The sequence below is a fragment of the Chenopodium album genome, chromosome 16, assembly GCF_948465745.1.
Source record: "Chenopodium album chromosome 16, dcCheAlbu1.1, whole genome shotgun sequence".
NCBI classification, from domain to species: Eukaryota; Viridiplantae; Streptophyta; class Magnoliopsida; order Caryophyllales; family Amaranthaceae; genus Chenopodium; species Chenopodium album.
The window spans coordinates 51,092,090-51,110,051 of NC_137849.1; the positions used below are offsets into that span (position 1 = coordinate 51,092,090).

Sequence of the window (17,962 nt, forward strand, 5' to 3'; positions counted from 1 at the left end):
ATGTGATGTGGTTTTGATGTTATGGTCTATTCTCTCTGTGTGTAAATGATTACTTGTTCAAGCCTTAGTTCTAGTACCAAGTTGTTAATGCACTGTACCTTAGGATGCTAGTTACCACAAAGAGAACGATAACACAGTACGATAAGGTAGAGATAGTGGATGCAGTTAGCGAAAGGGAATTGACTGAATATCTGAAATAGATAGTTCAACGATGTGCACTTCATGCATTATTGCTTTCTTCAATCATATTGATTTTCATAATGTAAATGGATTGAAAAAATCACGGTACATGACAATGGAATAATTGCTATAATATAAGGTTGGTTTCAGAAACAGTCTCTTTTGTTACAATAAATAATGTTTATTGTGGTGGAAAGTACTCTTTGATTAATCAGGAATTGTGACAAGGTCTATGGCTTTGTGCCTACGTGTGCAACTACTATTGTGGTTGAAACATTAAGCATTTTTCGCCGATGTACCGGTGACTGTGACGTTTACTAACATTATATGCAGCTGATGGCTTTACCTTAGTAACAGAGGCCCCTCTACACCATACAGGAAAGTTTGAATAGAAAATTTTGGTATCCCGTACAGATTACAGATTTGTTATATTGTCTGAGGTACTAATTCTTCCACCTTCCATTTTTTAATTTAGATTTCATTTACTTTACAGTTATCTTTTTAAGTGTTTCTTATTTTCTAACTCAAAATATGATTCGTGGTTCCAAAGTTTTTAGTGACATGATATATACGTAAAATGTAACACTGTTGGTGGATGGCGGCTGACATATATACAAATCAGCTGCGCCTAGCAATCTGTATTTTGATATTCTAATTAACTGATATCGACCTTCTCCCCTTATCAACGTTAATTGACATATTTACATGTTGTACACTGACATATTGTCATAGTCCTTGTCGCCTCCAATAGCTATGATACTGGGACTTGGCTACTTGTTTCACTTTTTTGACGAATACTTGTTTCATACTTGGATATTTACCAGTTAGTAAAAACAAATAACTTGATGTTTTCGTTCCAAATTGGATTCTCAAATGTTCACACACATATTAGTGTCGAGGATCCAACACAGGTTCTTTAGGTAGATTAAAGAGCCTGATTAACAAAATTGTCATAATTATATAAATCCATGTAAGAAGTTATCATTATTGAGTGATGAAAGATCCTGAAACAAGGATGGCTCTTCAATTAGTTGAAGGCTCATCTTACCTGAAAACTGTTGCTTGTTCACTGTAGCTTTTAATAACAATATATCATTGACTCATGTTATGATTGTTACCCTTCACCTTTTTTTTTTTCCCAGATTCCTGAACAAAAAAAGTTGGAAATTCTTGAATTGTTCTTTTCACCATACAACCACTGAACTACAGGATTATTGGTACAAAACTAAAGTTTTGTTGTTTCTTGCCATAGTAGTGAGCTTTTGTGCTATGTTGGAACTTTTATACTATATATTCTGATTATCTTGCTAATTATAGCTTATTTCTTTCTCTAAATACTCTAGAAAAATATCGACGGTGGAGAATGCATATCTTCGGAACACACGAAGAAGCCACCTTGCAGCATAAAAGAAAGCAAAGTCGTACACCTAAGTAGTGAGCATGGCAAATAAGATATGGCGCATAGATTTGGTATGGTAGAATATGTTTCTGTATATATGCATGATGATGCAATCTCTTGCTGTCTATTGTAGTATGATTGATGCCACTACTTGCCATGGATACATAAAAGTAAGTGGTTTTGTGCTTTTGTGACAAGTTAATGGGTGTTTTTCCTGTTCTTTTGCCATCTGCAAAAGTTTTTACTTGTAAAAAATAGCTGATTTATCCACAGAATATTTGGACTAGATGCTCAAAGCCTCACACCCCCACCCCCTACAGTCACAAACACATACGCGCACACACACAGCTATTGCAACCGATTGTTGTTGGTCTAGACATGATTATTGGGCCGGTTTGATTGTGTAACTGGTGGTGAAATTGTTTTCTCATCTAGAAGTACGAAGCCAATCTATTAGAAATTTGGAATCCCTCTTATCAAGTGTAATTTCCCAAGAATATGATACTAATCGGAAAATTTACTTACCCAAGTTCTCTAACACAATAAAACTTCTCGTTGAAAGTTTACGATAGACTAAACACGATTACGCATTTTTTAGGAAAGAGTACTTCATCTGTTCAACCAAACGAACGCCCGAGTATGTCAAATACTCTTAGGTGAGTTGGGTCAAGGTACCAGTCATAACACTCTACGGCTCTCTAGTCTGTTCAGACTTGCAGATTATTGGATCAAACTTGTAGCTGTTCAGTTGGATCAGTTTACAGACTGTACATCTATATTGAAATTAAAATAGTAGATTTAATTCAATATATATTTTTATAATATTAATATTAAAAAATATTTCATCTTTCTTTTTTTTTAGTAGTTTGTTACTCGTACATTCTAAAGACTATCCCAATTGCTATTTTAATAAGTGACAAATCATCAATCGGAGAATAAGGCGGATTATTTAAGTCCGTTGCTTTAGAACGATGATAAAAGGACAATGATCAGTTGGCTTTGCTGGTGAAAAGCAACGTTGAAAAGCATTGTCATTTTACAACCAAAATAATAAAAATTGAAGGCTAAAGGCCACTGTAAACTACTTGTAAAATAATTGGGAAGTCACAATCAAACAATAATTTGAGTCTAAAATCGCACGTATCAACCGCACCCATCCATTATCCACTTTCTTCTTGAACACCCTTTCTCTTGTTCATCTTACAACACAACGTGCTTTACCACTACAACTTAAATCAATATTCGAAGTTTCATTCACCTATGAAGATCGGATTAGTGATTTCGAAGTAAAATTCATTATAAAGTTTTCATTCTATATTTTTAAACAGGTAATATGATAACGTAAGATATGTTCAGATAAGATAATACAAAGTAGGATTTTAACTCTTAAATTTCACATAATTTGTAAAAGAGTTAAAAGGTCATTCTCCTCCACTCGCTAAAATGTACTCACATAACACTAGGAAAAGGGAATGCACATTGCACTACATATGTGTACAAGGTACACCCCTCAAAGTTGAATTGAGATCAAACCTATCCTCTTATCATGTCCCACATCTCATAATTTTGACACAACTTCATATGATGACGACGATGGCCAAAATAAGACTTGTGATGTTTTCAGGATTGTGATTAATGTAGGTGACATGATATAATCATATAATAAGACATGTTAGACAATATAATGCAAAAAGGACCTTTACCATCTAAAATATGTGTTACTCATAAAGTTTATTCAAGACAATGACAGCATATTTGTATTCAAAACCAAACCAATTCAAAACTTGATTGCAACATCGTCCGTATAAACATCCCACCACCTAAAATTTTCATCAATTTGAGTTGATCTTAGTTGATATGATTATAAGACGTTGAGATATTTAGGTTCAATCTTAATGCAATAAAGGCGTTACTCCGTTAACAAAATAAGACATGTTTAGATAAAATAATGCGATTTTATCGTTTCGAAATTTACAAAAACCAAGACAAGGTAGGCAAATCTGTGTATACCAATCAATCCACATAGAAGACAAGACACTTGAATGGTCATAAACTTGGGCAGTACAAAAGCAATGCAATAAAGATACTTCTCTGTAGATTGGGCCACATCAAAACTTGAGAATAACCCTACAGCAATACCATTATCAAATCTTCCTTTACAGAAGAACAGCAAAAGTTGGTTTTTTTTTTTTTTTTTTTTTTTTTTTTTTTTTTTTTTTTTTTTAAAAAAAAAAATTCAAAATCACAAATTATTGTTAATTTTGTTACCCTCTATTTTCTCACTATCTAAAAACCCTACTTTTTCTTCTTGATTAATACTAGTACAAGATTTATTATTACTACTCATCTCAACTTGTTCAGAACACTTCATAGCCTTCAATGCCTCAGCTTCCCAATCAGTAGACCCTAACACAGTATGCAGAACCCAAACAGCACAGGCCACCTGTGCAGCCAACAGCCCATACCAAAGCCCACTAAACCCAAACTGAAGCCCAAAAGCCAGGCCCACTGCGACTGGGGTCCCCACAAAGTAGAAGGACCCCAGATTGATTCGGGCCCCCACGGCAGGGCGTGCCGTGCCACGGAGGATGCCACAGCCAGTAGTTTGTGGACAATTGCCTAGCTCACATAATCCCATTATTGGCATTACTGAGGCAACAAGGACAGTAACACTATTATCAGGTGTAAAGAGTTTACCCCAACTTTCTCTGAAAACGACTGTCCATATTACATTCATTATCCCAATCAAAAATGCACATCCTAATGCAACCATTGCTGCTAGTCTTGCTTTGTATGGTTTTCCTGCTCCTAGCTCATTTCCCACCTGCAACAACATTATTTCCAATTCAGTATTTATTACGGAGTACTTCATTACATAATACGAAGTACATTGGTACAAGTTGTAACCAATAACACAATTTACGTGGTGGTTGTGTTACGCGTTACCCTCAAAAATAACAAAAGTGCCCCGGACATTGTACCCAGTTGTCACACTATCATTCCAACATTGGATATGCAGTTATACACGTAACATATCAATCGAAAGATATTATAAGTCACAAAAGGTAAGACCATGGATATGGATATTAGATAATCTCCGATTAGTTGGAAATTTGATATGCTTATTTTAGCATGAAAAAACTTTAAGAAGATACGATCTTCTCTATAACAATACTTAATTGAACAACATTACGTCAAGCCTCCCATAAACTGCAATTGGTCCATTAACTACCAAATAAAAAAACAGTGCCCTTATATTTTTGTGGGGGTGACATGAGAAAAGTGTAGTACTGTACCACTTCGTTTAGTTTTTAGTTGGTTATGATGTTTAGTCACCACATCAAATAGTAGTGGATGGGGATATATAAGTACTTGGTTGAGATTTCTTCACTTACTTTGTTCCACCATATTTCATGGGTGACCTATGCTAAATTTGATGGGATCAAGTGTAATAGATAAAAAGACAAGGAACTTTTAATATACATACAATATGCCTAGTACTCGGTCTATCTAAAATTGGTTATCATGTTGGTAAACAAGTTACGCGATAACTAGATTGAGATGGATGAAGTACTTTTTATTCCTCTACACCACATCAATCGCCCCACAATCTAATCCATATCTTCGATCATATTACTAAGTCTCATCTAAGGTCTCATATGTCTATTATCATGTCCATGTTATTGCCTTAGAATGAACCATTTGAAGTGAATGATCCTTATTATATCTATCTTGATAGACGACAAATACTAAACATTTAAGACCGAAAGATGAAATACAAATAGGGACACAAGATCTGTATATCCTTTCCATCCCTCGAATTCCTTTGTCCCCATGTGAACAACATTCTTGAGATATCCATCAATCTAGAGATGTCCATTTCTTGTAATATCAAGTTGGTCCATACCATAACCCCATGAAATTATGTAGGGTTTTGCTCAATTTCCTATAATACTAGTACTTGGTACTATATAAGACTAAACAAGGCTAAAGTAAACAAAATTACAAATAAGCACAATAAACAATAAACATGACTAAGCAAAAAACTTAATTGCTTTATAGTACCATAGTATGCGGTTAACTGTTCCCTAAAAGTTGCACAGTACCATGCATGCAATACTAAACTAATCCAATACACAAATTATTCTTCCCAACCATAAAATGGTCCCAACTTCAAGTAACTTTAGACTCAACTACACTAATTACTTCTTAATCTCCCCATTATTGCCCGTATCTAAGTTAATTAAACTGATTTATACAATCCACAAAATTTCAAACTTCTGTTAATTATTGATTTTCAGCTCTAACCAACTATCATATCACTAAACAAGAAACATGATCAAGTCTTCATACAGTTCATCCAAATTTAATCAAGAATATGATTCAGTTCTCATAATTTAAAATTTTGTACACAATATTGAACAAAATAATTAATGGCTGACATATTGTATCAATTGATAAAGAAATATGGGCAAGATAGTAAGAATTCATTGAACCCTTCTCTTCCCTAGCTAGTAGCTACAACCTTCTATTTTGCATAATGGATTTATTCATTGAATTTCATTGTTTTCCATAGTTTTTTTAATTGGTTATACCAACAACCATTATTCACACAATTATACCAACTTTGATTCGTCCATCCAATTCTATTTTATTTAGAGGTTGGTATAAGGAGGTCTAGATGTACGAAATCTTATCTATATAAGCAAATGATAATTAGAGACTAGGCTTCTTTTTATTTTTATTTTCAAAAGATCGACAAGAGCTTTTGTTCCCTGCTTTGTGAACAATGCCCTCAAACATCCCAAAACACCCCCTCCTTACACCTACACATTTTTCCACACCCAAAAACATAAATTGACACCCAAACACATGAAATGACACACTAACACGACACTACGTACAAAACCATATCCAAACACATAAAATGACACACAAACACGACAATATGTGCAACACTATATATTAATCAAAACTCGTAAAACATCATAGTAATAAACATGAATCCATCAAAGACAAAAATCATAAAAAAAAAAAAATAAAAAAAAAACTGTAATTACGGGAAAAAGTAAAAAAAAAAAAAAAGCTAAGCTTACCCTAGCGGAAACGCACCCGGCCAAGGCCATAGGAACAGTATACATAAGACTAGTAGTCTGAATCATAATCCCAGTAGCAGCAACAGCAACTTTAGGATTACTTAAATACCCTGAAAGAATAGTAACAATTTCATACCACCACCACTCTAAACAAATCCCAAGACAACTTGGAATTGCCAATTTCATCAATGGTTTTATCCCTTCAACACCAATCCCTTTAACCCCCCAACTCCACCATTTCATCATTTTCCCTTTTTGACCCTCCATAAAATAAACATATCCTGCTAACATCACAGCCATGTTCAAGTTTGTCACCACCGAAGCAACAGCCACCCCTTTCACCCCCCACTCTAGAACCATCACCAACCAATAGTTTAACGGCACGTGGAACACCACAGCAGTCAGAGTGCACCACATCATAGGCTTCGTCACCCGCTGTGACCTTAGATAAACCCTCAAAGGCTGTAAAAATGTGTTTGTCAGTAAATCAGGAAGTGAGAAAATACAGTACAAAGCAGCCATTGCTGTAACTTCTTTATCTTGGCCCAAAAAGATCATTATTGGGCCGAGATTGATCCAGAGGAAACTGATGGGTATGATTGCAAGGAAGAGGATGAAGATCATTCGGAGGAGAGAGAGTGAAAGTAGGTCCCAGTTTTGTGACCCGAAAGCCTGTGAACAAACGGGCTCAAGCCCGGAAGCAAGGCCCACTAAAACAGAGTACCCTGTTATGTTGGTGAAACCTATTGAAAGGGCCCCACCTGCAAGCTCTAAACTTCCTAATCTTCCTAAGAAGAGAACTGATACTACTGCTCTTATGTATACTAAGCAGTTCATTGCTGTTATTGGAAACGCCATTCCCCATAATTCTTTTAATTCTTCTATTACCTGCAAAAATAAACAGAGGAAATTTAGAAGAAGAAATGAGTAATATGATTCTAAAAGGGTGTGTTTTCGATCATCGAGATAAAACTTTGACCACAAATTCTCACTAGTAGGAATTAAAGGAGTAATAAAGATTGAATCTTTACCTGGGAGGAAGAAGGGTATTTGTGAGAGGAGAAATCAGGGTCTTTTTCTGACATTTTGAAGATGAAAATATGAAATTAAGCTTAAAGATTTGATTTTTTTTTTTTTTTTTTTTTTTTTTTTTTTTTTTTTTTTAAGGAGGAGAGAGAAATTAAAGGGTGGAAAAATGGAGGGAAGAAAGAAAGAAAGAGATGAAATAGTGGAAGTTAGAAGTGTTGTTTAAGGCATGATCAGGTTTATATAGCTGACAAAATGGGGTCAGTTAATTCGAGGAAAATGAGTGGACTTTTGTTTATATTTTTTGTAAAAAAAGAAAAAGGAAAAGAAAAAAGAGTGTAAACGGCGGCGACTGTGACAGCTTAGTGAAGACTGGGGGATTAATGAAGAAGAAGAAAAAACAGAGCAAAAGAAAAGTGAAAGGTTTTTTTTTTTTTTTTTTTCCTTTTCTTTATGTAAAGATGATAATTTTGGGGAGTGAATAAATATTGTTGTGTTGGTTCATGATCCAATTCATTTTTTGCACCATCTTTTCCAGTGTCTAATTATCTACTTTACCAATAATTAGGCACGATTCTTTTGATCATTAATTTTTTTTAAATTGCAATGGATGCTTTTCATTTTAAAAAATAATAAACATACTACATTACTACTGCTTATGGAGTAAACTGTAAAAACTATAGAGAAATTTCAAGAGGTTGCTCAAAATATGACCTATTAAACAATTTCTTGGCAATATAGATTTGTGGTTGATGCTATGTTGTTTGTGTTCTAATAGGAAGTGTAGTGATGTTTTATAATTAATTAAATAATAATTGTGGTATAGCTTCCGTTCAAAAAAAAAAATTGTGGTATAGCTTCTCAAAAGTTGAATTGGCCTGAGCGACTTCAAAGTTATGATTAAACTATGTTTATAACATTTTCTTTTGTTTTTTTTTGGATAGTAACACGATGATACTTAATATATGAAACATGTCGATAAATACGACACTTGATATATGAATCATGTCGATAACGAGGCTTAATTAGGTATGAATGTATCTTAATTTAATCTTATTTCTAATCAAACCAATACTTTATACAATATACACTAAAATAGCCTATCTAAATTGAGGAATAGAAATATAGAAGTGACAGAATCTTTTTTGGCCAAAGGCTAGCAATGAAGATTAAGAAACATAAGAAACTTTAACGGCAAATAATTCCTATTTGACACGAAGCTGATTTCTTGTTGGTCCATCCAATGACATACTTATATATATATACTATATATTAAACCTTACTGTATTTTATAAGAAGTTCTTATAATCATATCCATTAATTGGTGAGGTTAGGTATGCAAAGCACAATTAATTTAGAAAACTAACTATAAAACAGCATCTTAGCAATAACAAAGTGGCTGTTTTTTCTTCTTAATTTTCATGGCTTAATTGCTTATATAAAGCGTAACATATAGCTCACCCTAGGCACATTACTTTATCCTCATTGTCTAGACATTAGGGATATAGAATCGATGCCAAATTCAAGTAAAGGGAATGATTTTTGATACTTCAATGATATGCTAATGTGATTTTATACTCATTCCAACTTTTGATTTGACAACAACGTTTCGGGTGATTGAATTTCAATCTTATAGGTAGTATTATTTTTATAAGCACTTTGAAATTAGAGATCAAACTTTAAAAAATAAAATTACGAAATTAAAATATGTAAGAATGTGTGTTTTCATCAACCGACAAATGTTATTTGAATAATTATGATCACTAAGATAAAAAGTGCTTAGTATCTTATTTATAGTAAAATGGTACTTCATAATTCTTTAATAAAAAAAGGAAAAAGATATATGCAACCCTTAAAGGCTGCATATAAGAAACTAAAAGTGAAAACAATAAAAAATAAATAAACATTTGTTATACCTATTTACTCGTGCATTGTCGATAAATTCCCAACTTAATACTAAAAAAGAAGTATATTAGAGTTGCATATAGCATTATCCATTAAAAAAAATAAAAAATAAAATAAAATAAAAAAATAAAAAAATTACTCCTACAAAGTATATTAATTCGTATTAAAATCTGTAAATATTAAATTAATCCCTAATTTCAAGTAATTATGTTTTGTTTAAGACCCGAGATGATGTTTATGGCAGTTTTATGTTTAATTCATCTCTTAAAGTTATATATATCAATAAATAACCATTTTCATGATTATATTGTTTTGATCAATTTGGTAAGGAGTCACATCCTCCCCTCCCATTTTTAGTTATGAAAAAGGGAAACTTTCTGATTATGTTCAGCTTACCTAAGCTAAGTTGGTTTGATTTAAATTTTTTTATCTATGTTGGACCTTATTAATTTTTTTCTAATCAAACATTATTTAGCCATATTTAATCAATTTATATATACTTCCTCCGTTCTTTTTTTATTGCATCATAAGAGATTTCATGCTTGTCAATGCATTACTTTAGCTATCAATATCTTCAATTATACTTTTGTAAAAATTATAAAAATTTGATATTTGAAAAGTAGAGTTCGATACGAATCTAACTAGATCCCACATGACTATATTCTTCCTAATGTATAAATCACAAATGATGGTCAAAGAAGATTAAGTGAATAATGTAAAAGTTCTAATGGTGCAATAAAATAAAAACGGAGGAAGTAATAAAAATTAAAAAAATATTATTTGCCTAGATAAGCTAAATTGTACATACCTCTAAGCACTTAAGTTATCGATACATTTGAAGCTAACACATGAACTTAAAATATCAATATGAAAAGGGTAACATTGAAGATAAGACTACTCTTGCAATAATTTAAGGCACCAACATTACTACTGATTATAATACAAAAAAGCCAGTAATTTTATTGTATAATACAATCCAAAACACAATTTGAAACAAAATCATACTCTAAACCTGAGTAACCACAAATGTTCTTAGAAACCACCAACATACAAAGATGAGCTTAATTCTGGATAACCCTCCTCAATAAAGGGAACAAGCTCACCACATATCTGTGACAAAAATTAACTCTTATACCAAAACTTGAGATATTGTCTGTTGCGGGATTATAAAGGTACAGATCACCATCGATGAGGAGCAGCAGATCACCATCCATTCGCGCAGCCATAACACCATAAAGTTTAGAAAATGGTCTGGAAGAGAACAAACACTGCCATGCCAATGGGACTCCAAAGTCATCATCAAATTCAGTGGCTACCCAGATGTAAAAGCTACCCACTAACTCCGGATGAGATCTGCGGGTGACATATACCGCGAGACATTCCTTGTACAACCCAATATCATACTCTGTGTCAGAAGGGCCAGATAGAAAATCCCAATCCACTTCAGGAAGATCAGAAAATTTAAAAAGCTCAGTGCTCATGTTAAATGATAGGACCCAAGACCCATGATGCTGAGCTAGCTTAGGGTGCATATGACTTCCGAAGGCATTGGCAATCCAATAATAAACACCATTTATGCATGAATCCATAATAGGATTTTAAATATTGCCAAGACAACCCAATAACAATGGCGGCTCAAGTCTCTTCCAAGAGTTGGTGTTCAGTGAGTAAATATCGTATGCTAATCCTATGTCAGATGACACAATACGAGTTCTAGTCATAATCTTCAAATCATTACACTGAATGAAACATAAAACCTACTACCACAACAGTGCATTCATATTGAAGATCAAGATCTGGTGCATCAGGATAGGCAATCATCCTAAAATCTCTTGTGGCCGGATTCCATAAGCAACAACTAATATTAACACTCATCCAATCTTGACTTATCAAATCTTGACGGGTGCACCAAAGTTCAAGACAAATGACACCATTTGCACTGCCTCTACAAATAACTTCCTCTTCTCTATAGGAGGGATCCATTGTGAAAACAGAATTTTTATCACGTTCTAGATCAGAATTCAAATTCAATACAATGTCATCCCCTTGTTGTTTAGAGAGAAGATACCATTGGCTTGAGTCATTTATTACTGCAGATGAGCGCTTCATAAGAAGGAGAGGCACATCCCCATTTTCTTTGCACATGGCATATTGAGCACGGTGGTGCATCGAAATGAAGCTAGAACCGTCAATGAGGGCACACCATGACTTACTGACACATCGCATACGCAGCAAGTCTCTCACTGGGAGCCTTGAAAGGATACCCTCAAACAGATCATCAGGAAGAATGCAGTTTGTTTCCCCAGAATCCATTTTGCTACAAGTAGATAAATTGGGTGAATTTTAACTGTTTTTAACATCAACACACTTCTCCAATTTCTTGTAATTCAAATGCTACAAATTCTCATCAAAAGTTATCATCTTGCAAGTAATAACATGTTCGTCAACTGAACTACTAATCACAAATTGGAAGTAAAACATTTAAATTGGAGTGAATTAGTTGATTCCAATTAAGAACAAGCAGATTAAAATTTTGAATATTGAATGATCAATTTCATACACCAGGGCCTTAATTACTGAGTATACAAATTACAGAATAAATCAAATTCTGAAAATAATTTTGTAAAACAGGGGATTAAAAACAATTATCTATTCAATCCAAAGATAACAAAACTCGTTAAAAGGCAATCAATAATATCACAGACAATCATGGTTTTGTAATGAGATTAAAGCAGGGTTATACAAACCAAACCCTAAATTGAATATAATTAACGATAAACCCTAGATTGAGAAATTGATATTCTATGATAAAAAATAAAGATATCTAACCTTAGAAGCTGGTTGAATGGAGAAATCGACCATATGGATGAAATGAGTCTGATTAATTTATAACCCAAACTGGAAAGGGTAGAGAGGAGAGAGAAAGAGGGGAAAAGAGATGAAATTCAGAAACTTCAGGCTTGATGATGAAGGATGCAATTATGTTACAAGATGAATTAATACACTAGTTAATTACAGTGTTATTTTTTGTCAAAAAAAAAATAAAAATAAATAAATAAATAATTACAGTAGTTATTAAAGTGAATGACCCTCGTTTTTTTTTTTTTTTTTTTTTTTTAAATAAAATAAAGTGAACAGTGTATAATTTTATGCAATTTAATTGACTTACTCATAGATGTGAAAGAAAAATTGTGGGATAATAGTTTATTAAAAACAATGATTGTGGTGGACAAAATTAAGTTCACATTTGATAATTGGTGAGTTTAACACTTAAATAAATAATTGGTGAGTTTAACACTTAAATAAACATGAAGGGAGCACTACTTAAAAAATTGCACAACTGTTTTCAAGTTATAATGCATTACCATTGATAATTTGATATTGATCCCATCAACAACTTGGTTGTATTGAAGATTTACACAAAGCGAACAGAGCAATTAACTCGGACACAAGGATAATTACAGAACTTCCACAATTTACAACAACTTAAGTTATAATGGGATTTTAACTACTGTCATACATCTTACATGAGTAACAAAAACACTCAGTGATTATGAGGTTGTCTCTCTAGAAATAAGGGATGAAGTATGCCTCTCCACACTCATAGAAGATTGAGCTAAAGGAGTTTGGAATGAGGATGACGACGAGGGACCAGGGGCTGAAGTGGCAAATGTGGAAAGAGCGCTAATACTACCGCTCATATTCAAGCTAGTCCCGCTGATTGAACCTTCCGGGGCTGCCTTTGGGGCCGGAGGCTTTTCAATCGCCATAATCCCTTCCAACATCTGCACAACTTTACCCATCATAGGCCTTTGAGATGGCTGCTCTTGTATACACCAAAAGCTAACTTGAATTGCTCTTGTCACTTGATCCACATCCACAGCAAAGTCAGCAAGCCTCCTGTCTAGTATATTTCTCACCTTTCCCTTCTCAAACTCCTCATATGCCCAAATAGAGAACTTCTTCCTGTCTGTTTCGTTTGACACTTCAAAGTTTCTTCTGCCACTCACTATCTCCAACAACACCATACCAAAACTATAAACATCAGATTTTGAAGTTATTGGAAGATTAGCAAGCCATTCAGGTGCCAAATATCCTCTTGTACCTCTTACACTTGTGAGGGTGCGGTATCTATGGTCTTTTGGGTTTACAAGCTTTGCAAGGCCAAAGTCTGAAACTTTGGCATTGTAGTTATCATCTAAGAGAATGTTTTCTGGCTTTATATCACAGTGTACAATGCAATCCCGACATTCCTCATGAAGATAAGTAATTCCTCTTGCAGTTCCGAGGGCGATATTGAACCGATGCTCCCAACTTAAGAGTCTTTCTGATTCATCCTTTGTTGCAAAGAGGAAACTATCAAGAGAGCCATTTTTCATGAACTCGTAAACCAGAAGCCTATGTTTCCCCTCAGAGCAAAAGCCTATCAACCTAACCAAATTCAAATGATGGGTGCTACTGATCGTAGCAACCTCCATTCTAAATTGTTTTTCCCCCTGTTCAATACCTTCAAGCTGCTTCACTGCAGCGACAGTTCTATTGGCAAGGATGCCCTTGTAAACCGCCCCAAAACCTCCTGCACCAAGCTTCTCCTTGAAGTTCCTTGTAGCCTGCTGGAGGTCTTTGTATGAAAACTGTACAGGTGCACCTGATGCATATTCGAGAAGGGCATATTGAGCTGACAAACCTCCAAACTTAGGACTCTTTCTACAGCACCACCACCACAGACTTCCTTCTAATAGTATCAATCCAACAAGGGTGCCTAGAACAACCACTGCAATGATCCAACCTTGCAGCTTCTCCTTTCCTCCTCCGTCATCAGAGGAAGGAGGGGCATTTGGTTCGGCTGGGGCACAAACCTTCACATACGAGGTGCTAGGTAGAGCTGCAGACTCATATCCACTCACAAAACTCGATGTCTTAATATAACACTGCCCCGATCCATCAGCTAAAGTAGTTGAAGCCACACAAGAACTACCCGAAAGACAATTACCCCTACAAGCCGAAATACCCACAAAGTAAACATCATTCAAAGTCTCAGGAGCATACGTCAGGAACTTAGTATGCTCCATCTGCAACATCGCGACACTCCCAGGACAATCCTTAATCTCCCTCTTCAACTTACACCCTTTCCTACTATCATTCGGATCAACCGAAACGAAATTCTCCGACGGGCAACCACACACAAGACTGGTATCATTGTAACTACAAATTCCCATATTCCCACAATACCCAAAAACCTGACATTGATCACTAACAGCAGTCCATCTCACAGTAGCACTCCCACTACCTTTACTAGAACTATAAATCCTCAAATTCCCATCATTATCCAACCTTAAAAACCTCAAAATATCCCCAGATTCAGCATAATCACTCCCATAAGCCATAATCACAGAACCAGTTAAATTACCATCATAAAGTGACAAAATCCCAATTGATTGAAGCTGTAATCTAGGGTTACTCAAATTACTACTAACAGTATCATTCAACCCTAAACTCCAATAAACAATATCTTTATTCCACTGTAAAGTTAAATTCCCAGTTCTATTCAAAGTAAATGAATACAACCCAGATGATAAAACCATCCCAACATTAAAATTCTGAGATGGGACAATAGTATCAGTGGGATGATCAAAAGTAGACCAAACAACCGAATTAGACCGATTTTTGAGGGAAAAATTACCAGAATCATCAAGGGTAGCATGGGAAACGCCGGAATTCGAAGTATTCGACTGCCACAACAGATTACCGGCGCCGGAAAGCAGTCGGAGATTCCCGTCGGCGAGAAACGAGAAAGTTGCGGCGGAGTCAGCGACGGCGGAAATAGACCAAATAGGAAGAGAATCATAGGTGATTGAGAGAGAGAAAGAGGAAGAATTTAAAGGGAGAAATCGGAGAGAGAAAGAATTGTTTGGAGAAGGCCATGTTTGATTTGGGGTTGAAGCTGAAAGAGTTGAACCCAGTGGAATATCTGCAGAAGCTGAAAGAGTGAAGAAGAAGAAGATGAAGATGAATGTTGAAGAAATTGTAAGATTTTGCTTCATTTTTATTTGGGAAATTTAAGATTTTGTTCCAAATTGATTTGGGTATATAAGTATTTATTTAGATTTGGGTTTGGATTTGCAAATGAATTTCTGGGTTAATAAGTATTGAATTGAATTTGAGAGTTTTAGCATTTTTGACACGGTAAGTAGACCAGATAGTATGACTGTAGAAAGAACAAGTCAACAAATGCTGTCAAATATCTACTTGTATAATGGATGATTTTTCATAGGCGAAGATGTCAAGAATGTGAATCGGTTTGTGTATTACGTATAAGGGTATATTTATACAACCTAAGATCGGGCTAAAACATAAGCCCAAGCAATAGCTAAATACAATAGCTAGCTCAACACCCCCCCTCAAGTTGGAGCATGCAAATCACAAATGCCCAACTAAACAATCTCGGGACTCTTTTCCTAATAGTGATAGCAAAGCTAGTCGTATTTTTGAATTGATTCATTGTGATCTGTGGGGGTCATATAAAACTCCCTCTTCTTGTGGTGCACATTATTTTTTGACTCTAGTGGATGATTTTTCACGAGGTGTTTGGGTTTATTTGTTGAATTCCAAAACTGAAGTTTATTCCGCATTCTTGTCATTTTTTGCTATGATTGAGCGTCAATTTTAAACAAATGTAAAATTGGTGAGGAGCGACAATGGAACCGAATTTAATTGCATGCTTCCATATTTCAATGAACATGGCATTATTTTTCAAACTTCTTGTGTTGGGACACCTCAACAAAATGGCCGGGTGGAAAGAAAACATCAGCATATATTGAATGTGGGGCGTGCTTTGATGTTCCAAGGGAATTTGCCTATTGGTTTTTGGGGTGAATGTGTTCTTGGGGCGGTTTATTTGATTAATCGTACACCATCTCGTTTATTACAAAATAAGACACCATATGAGGTTTTGTTTGGAAAAGAACCTAGTTTTGATGAGTTAGCCTCCTCAAAGTACGGGATTGAAGCAGCCACGTTGGAATCCATTGAGCGCAATAACCAGGAAACAAGCATCGAATTGACGGTTTCCCAATCAAGTAATTTCTTCTTCTCGGTGGGTTTGGTGATGGTTCCATCAACAAACACAAATTTCCGGCGAGATCGCAGAGACAAAGTTATAGCCCTCGACCATGCCAAATAATTATCTCCTGTCAAGATTACGTGAGTAATCAAGTTTCCGGGCTGATCACCAACACCGAGGTAATACGGTGAAGCAGGATTGATTTTCCCTTCCTCCATTGATGAAGGTGATCGTGCGTCAAATTGGCAGAGTGTTCTGCTCTGTTTTGGTGTTTTCAATTTGTTAAAAAATAGGGTTTTTGAGGTTTTGGCCTGATACCATGTCAAGAATGTGAATCCTTGGTTTGTGTATTACGTATAAGGGTATATTTATACAACCTAAGATCGGGCTAAAACATAAGCCCAAACAATAACTAAATACAATAGCTAGCTCAACAGAAGATTTGTTGAATTGTTGTCCAAAACTTTTTTAGTGGAGTGGGGAACGCATATTCAAGTATGATTCAATGGACGCTACTAAAACTAATGTATGTTAGTGAATAAACAAAAAAAAAATTTCCTTTTAAAAGCGAATTAAGTTCTACTGTAATATTTTTATACTCGTAGTTGACTTATATATAATATGATTGTTAGAAAATTTTCCATATTTATTTTATGCTTGGTTATTGATAATTGTTCAAACTCGGTGTGTTAAATTGTTAAAATGATTTGTATATTGATAATTGTATTATGATAAATGAAGAAAATTTTAAAACTAAGAGATATGGTCTTATGGAGTACAAATTTTTAATTGAAGTATGAGAAAAGCTCATTCCAATTATGTGAGCTTACAGACTTAAAGTATACTTTGAAGTCTTTAATACATAAAATCAAATGAAAGTCTTCTCTATCAAATAAATTTAATCCTCAAATATTACACTAACAAAAGTCTTTTTTATAAACTTCCCTTTCAAGAAAAAATTTTGATCAATAATTATATTCATTGTGTGTTAAAATTTTTTAGGGGTTGTTTGGTTGCTAAAGAAAAATATGAGAAGTTGAGAATCCTAGGAATTGAAATTCTTTGATGTTCTGTTTGGATTCTATAATTTCATTTCAAATTCTAGAATTGGGCTAATTCCATTGTTTGGAGAGCTAAGAATTTGAAATGATAGAATTTGCTCAAATTCTAAGATAATCAGAAATAGCTTATAAAAAGATTAATTGGAAATGACAAATAATAACCAGTCATTTGAAATTCCATGAGGTCTCTGCTTTCATACATTGATTGTTTCTTCTTCGAAAAGACAGTATT

At 34.5% G+C, this 17,962-nt stretch overlaps 1 protein-coding gene and 1 pseudogene across 1 annotated transcript; both read right to left on the reverse strand.

The window, feature by feature from the left end:
• Positions 1-3,641: 3,641 nt before the first annotated feature.
• LOC145585890 (protein DETOXIFICATION 54-like) lies at positions 3,642-8,032 on the reverse strand. The gene is made up of 3 exons (XM_081642600.1): positions 7,707-8,032; positions 6,676-7,563; positions 3,642-4,403 (listed from the first exon to the last, which is right to left on the reverse strand). Exons 1-3 carry the CDS (start codon positions 7,758-7,760, stop codon positions 3,822-3,824), a joined length of 1,524 nt encoding a protein of 507 aa, XP_081498726.1. The 5' UTR covers positions 7,761-8,032; the 3' UTR covers positions 3,642-3,821.
• A 4,927-nt stretch (positions 8,033-12,959) lies between these two features.
• On the reverse strand, positions 12,960-15,874 carry LOC145585891 (G-type lectin S-receptor-like serine/threonine-protein kinase At1g34300 pseudogene; annotated as a pseudogene).
• Positions 15,875-17,962: the final 2,088 nt, after the last annotated feature.

What these genes read in the sequence shown, in the direction of transcription:
- LOC145585890 (XM_081642600.1), bottom strand. Translation starts at nt 7,760, where the DNA reads ATGTCAGAAAAAGACCCTGATTTCTCCTCTCACAAATACCCTTCTTCC. An exon ending in AATACCCTTCTTCCTCCCAG is followed by an intron (nt 7,564 to 7,706) that starts GTAAAGATTCAA and finishes TTATTTTTGCAG; the next exon opens with GTAATAGAAGAATTAAAAGA. An exon ending in CCGGGTGCGTTTCCGCTAGG is followed by an intron (nt 4,404 to 6,675) that starts GTAAGCTTAGCT and finishes ATGTTGTTGCAG; the next exon opens with GTGGGAAATGAGCTAGGAGC.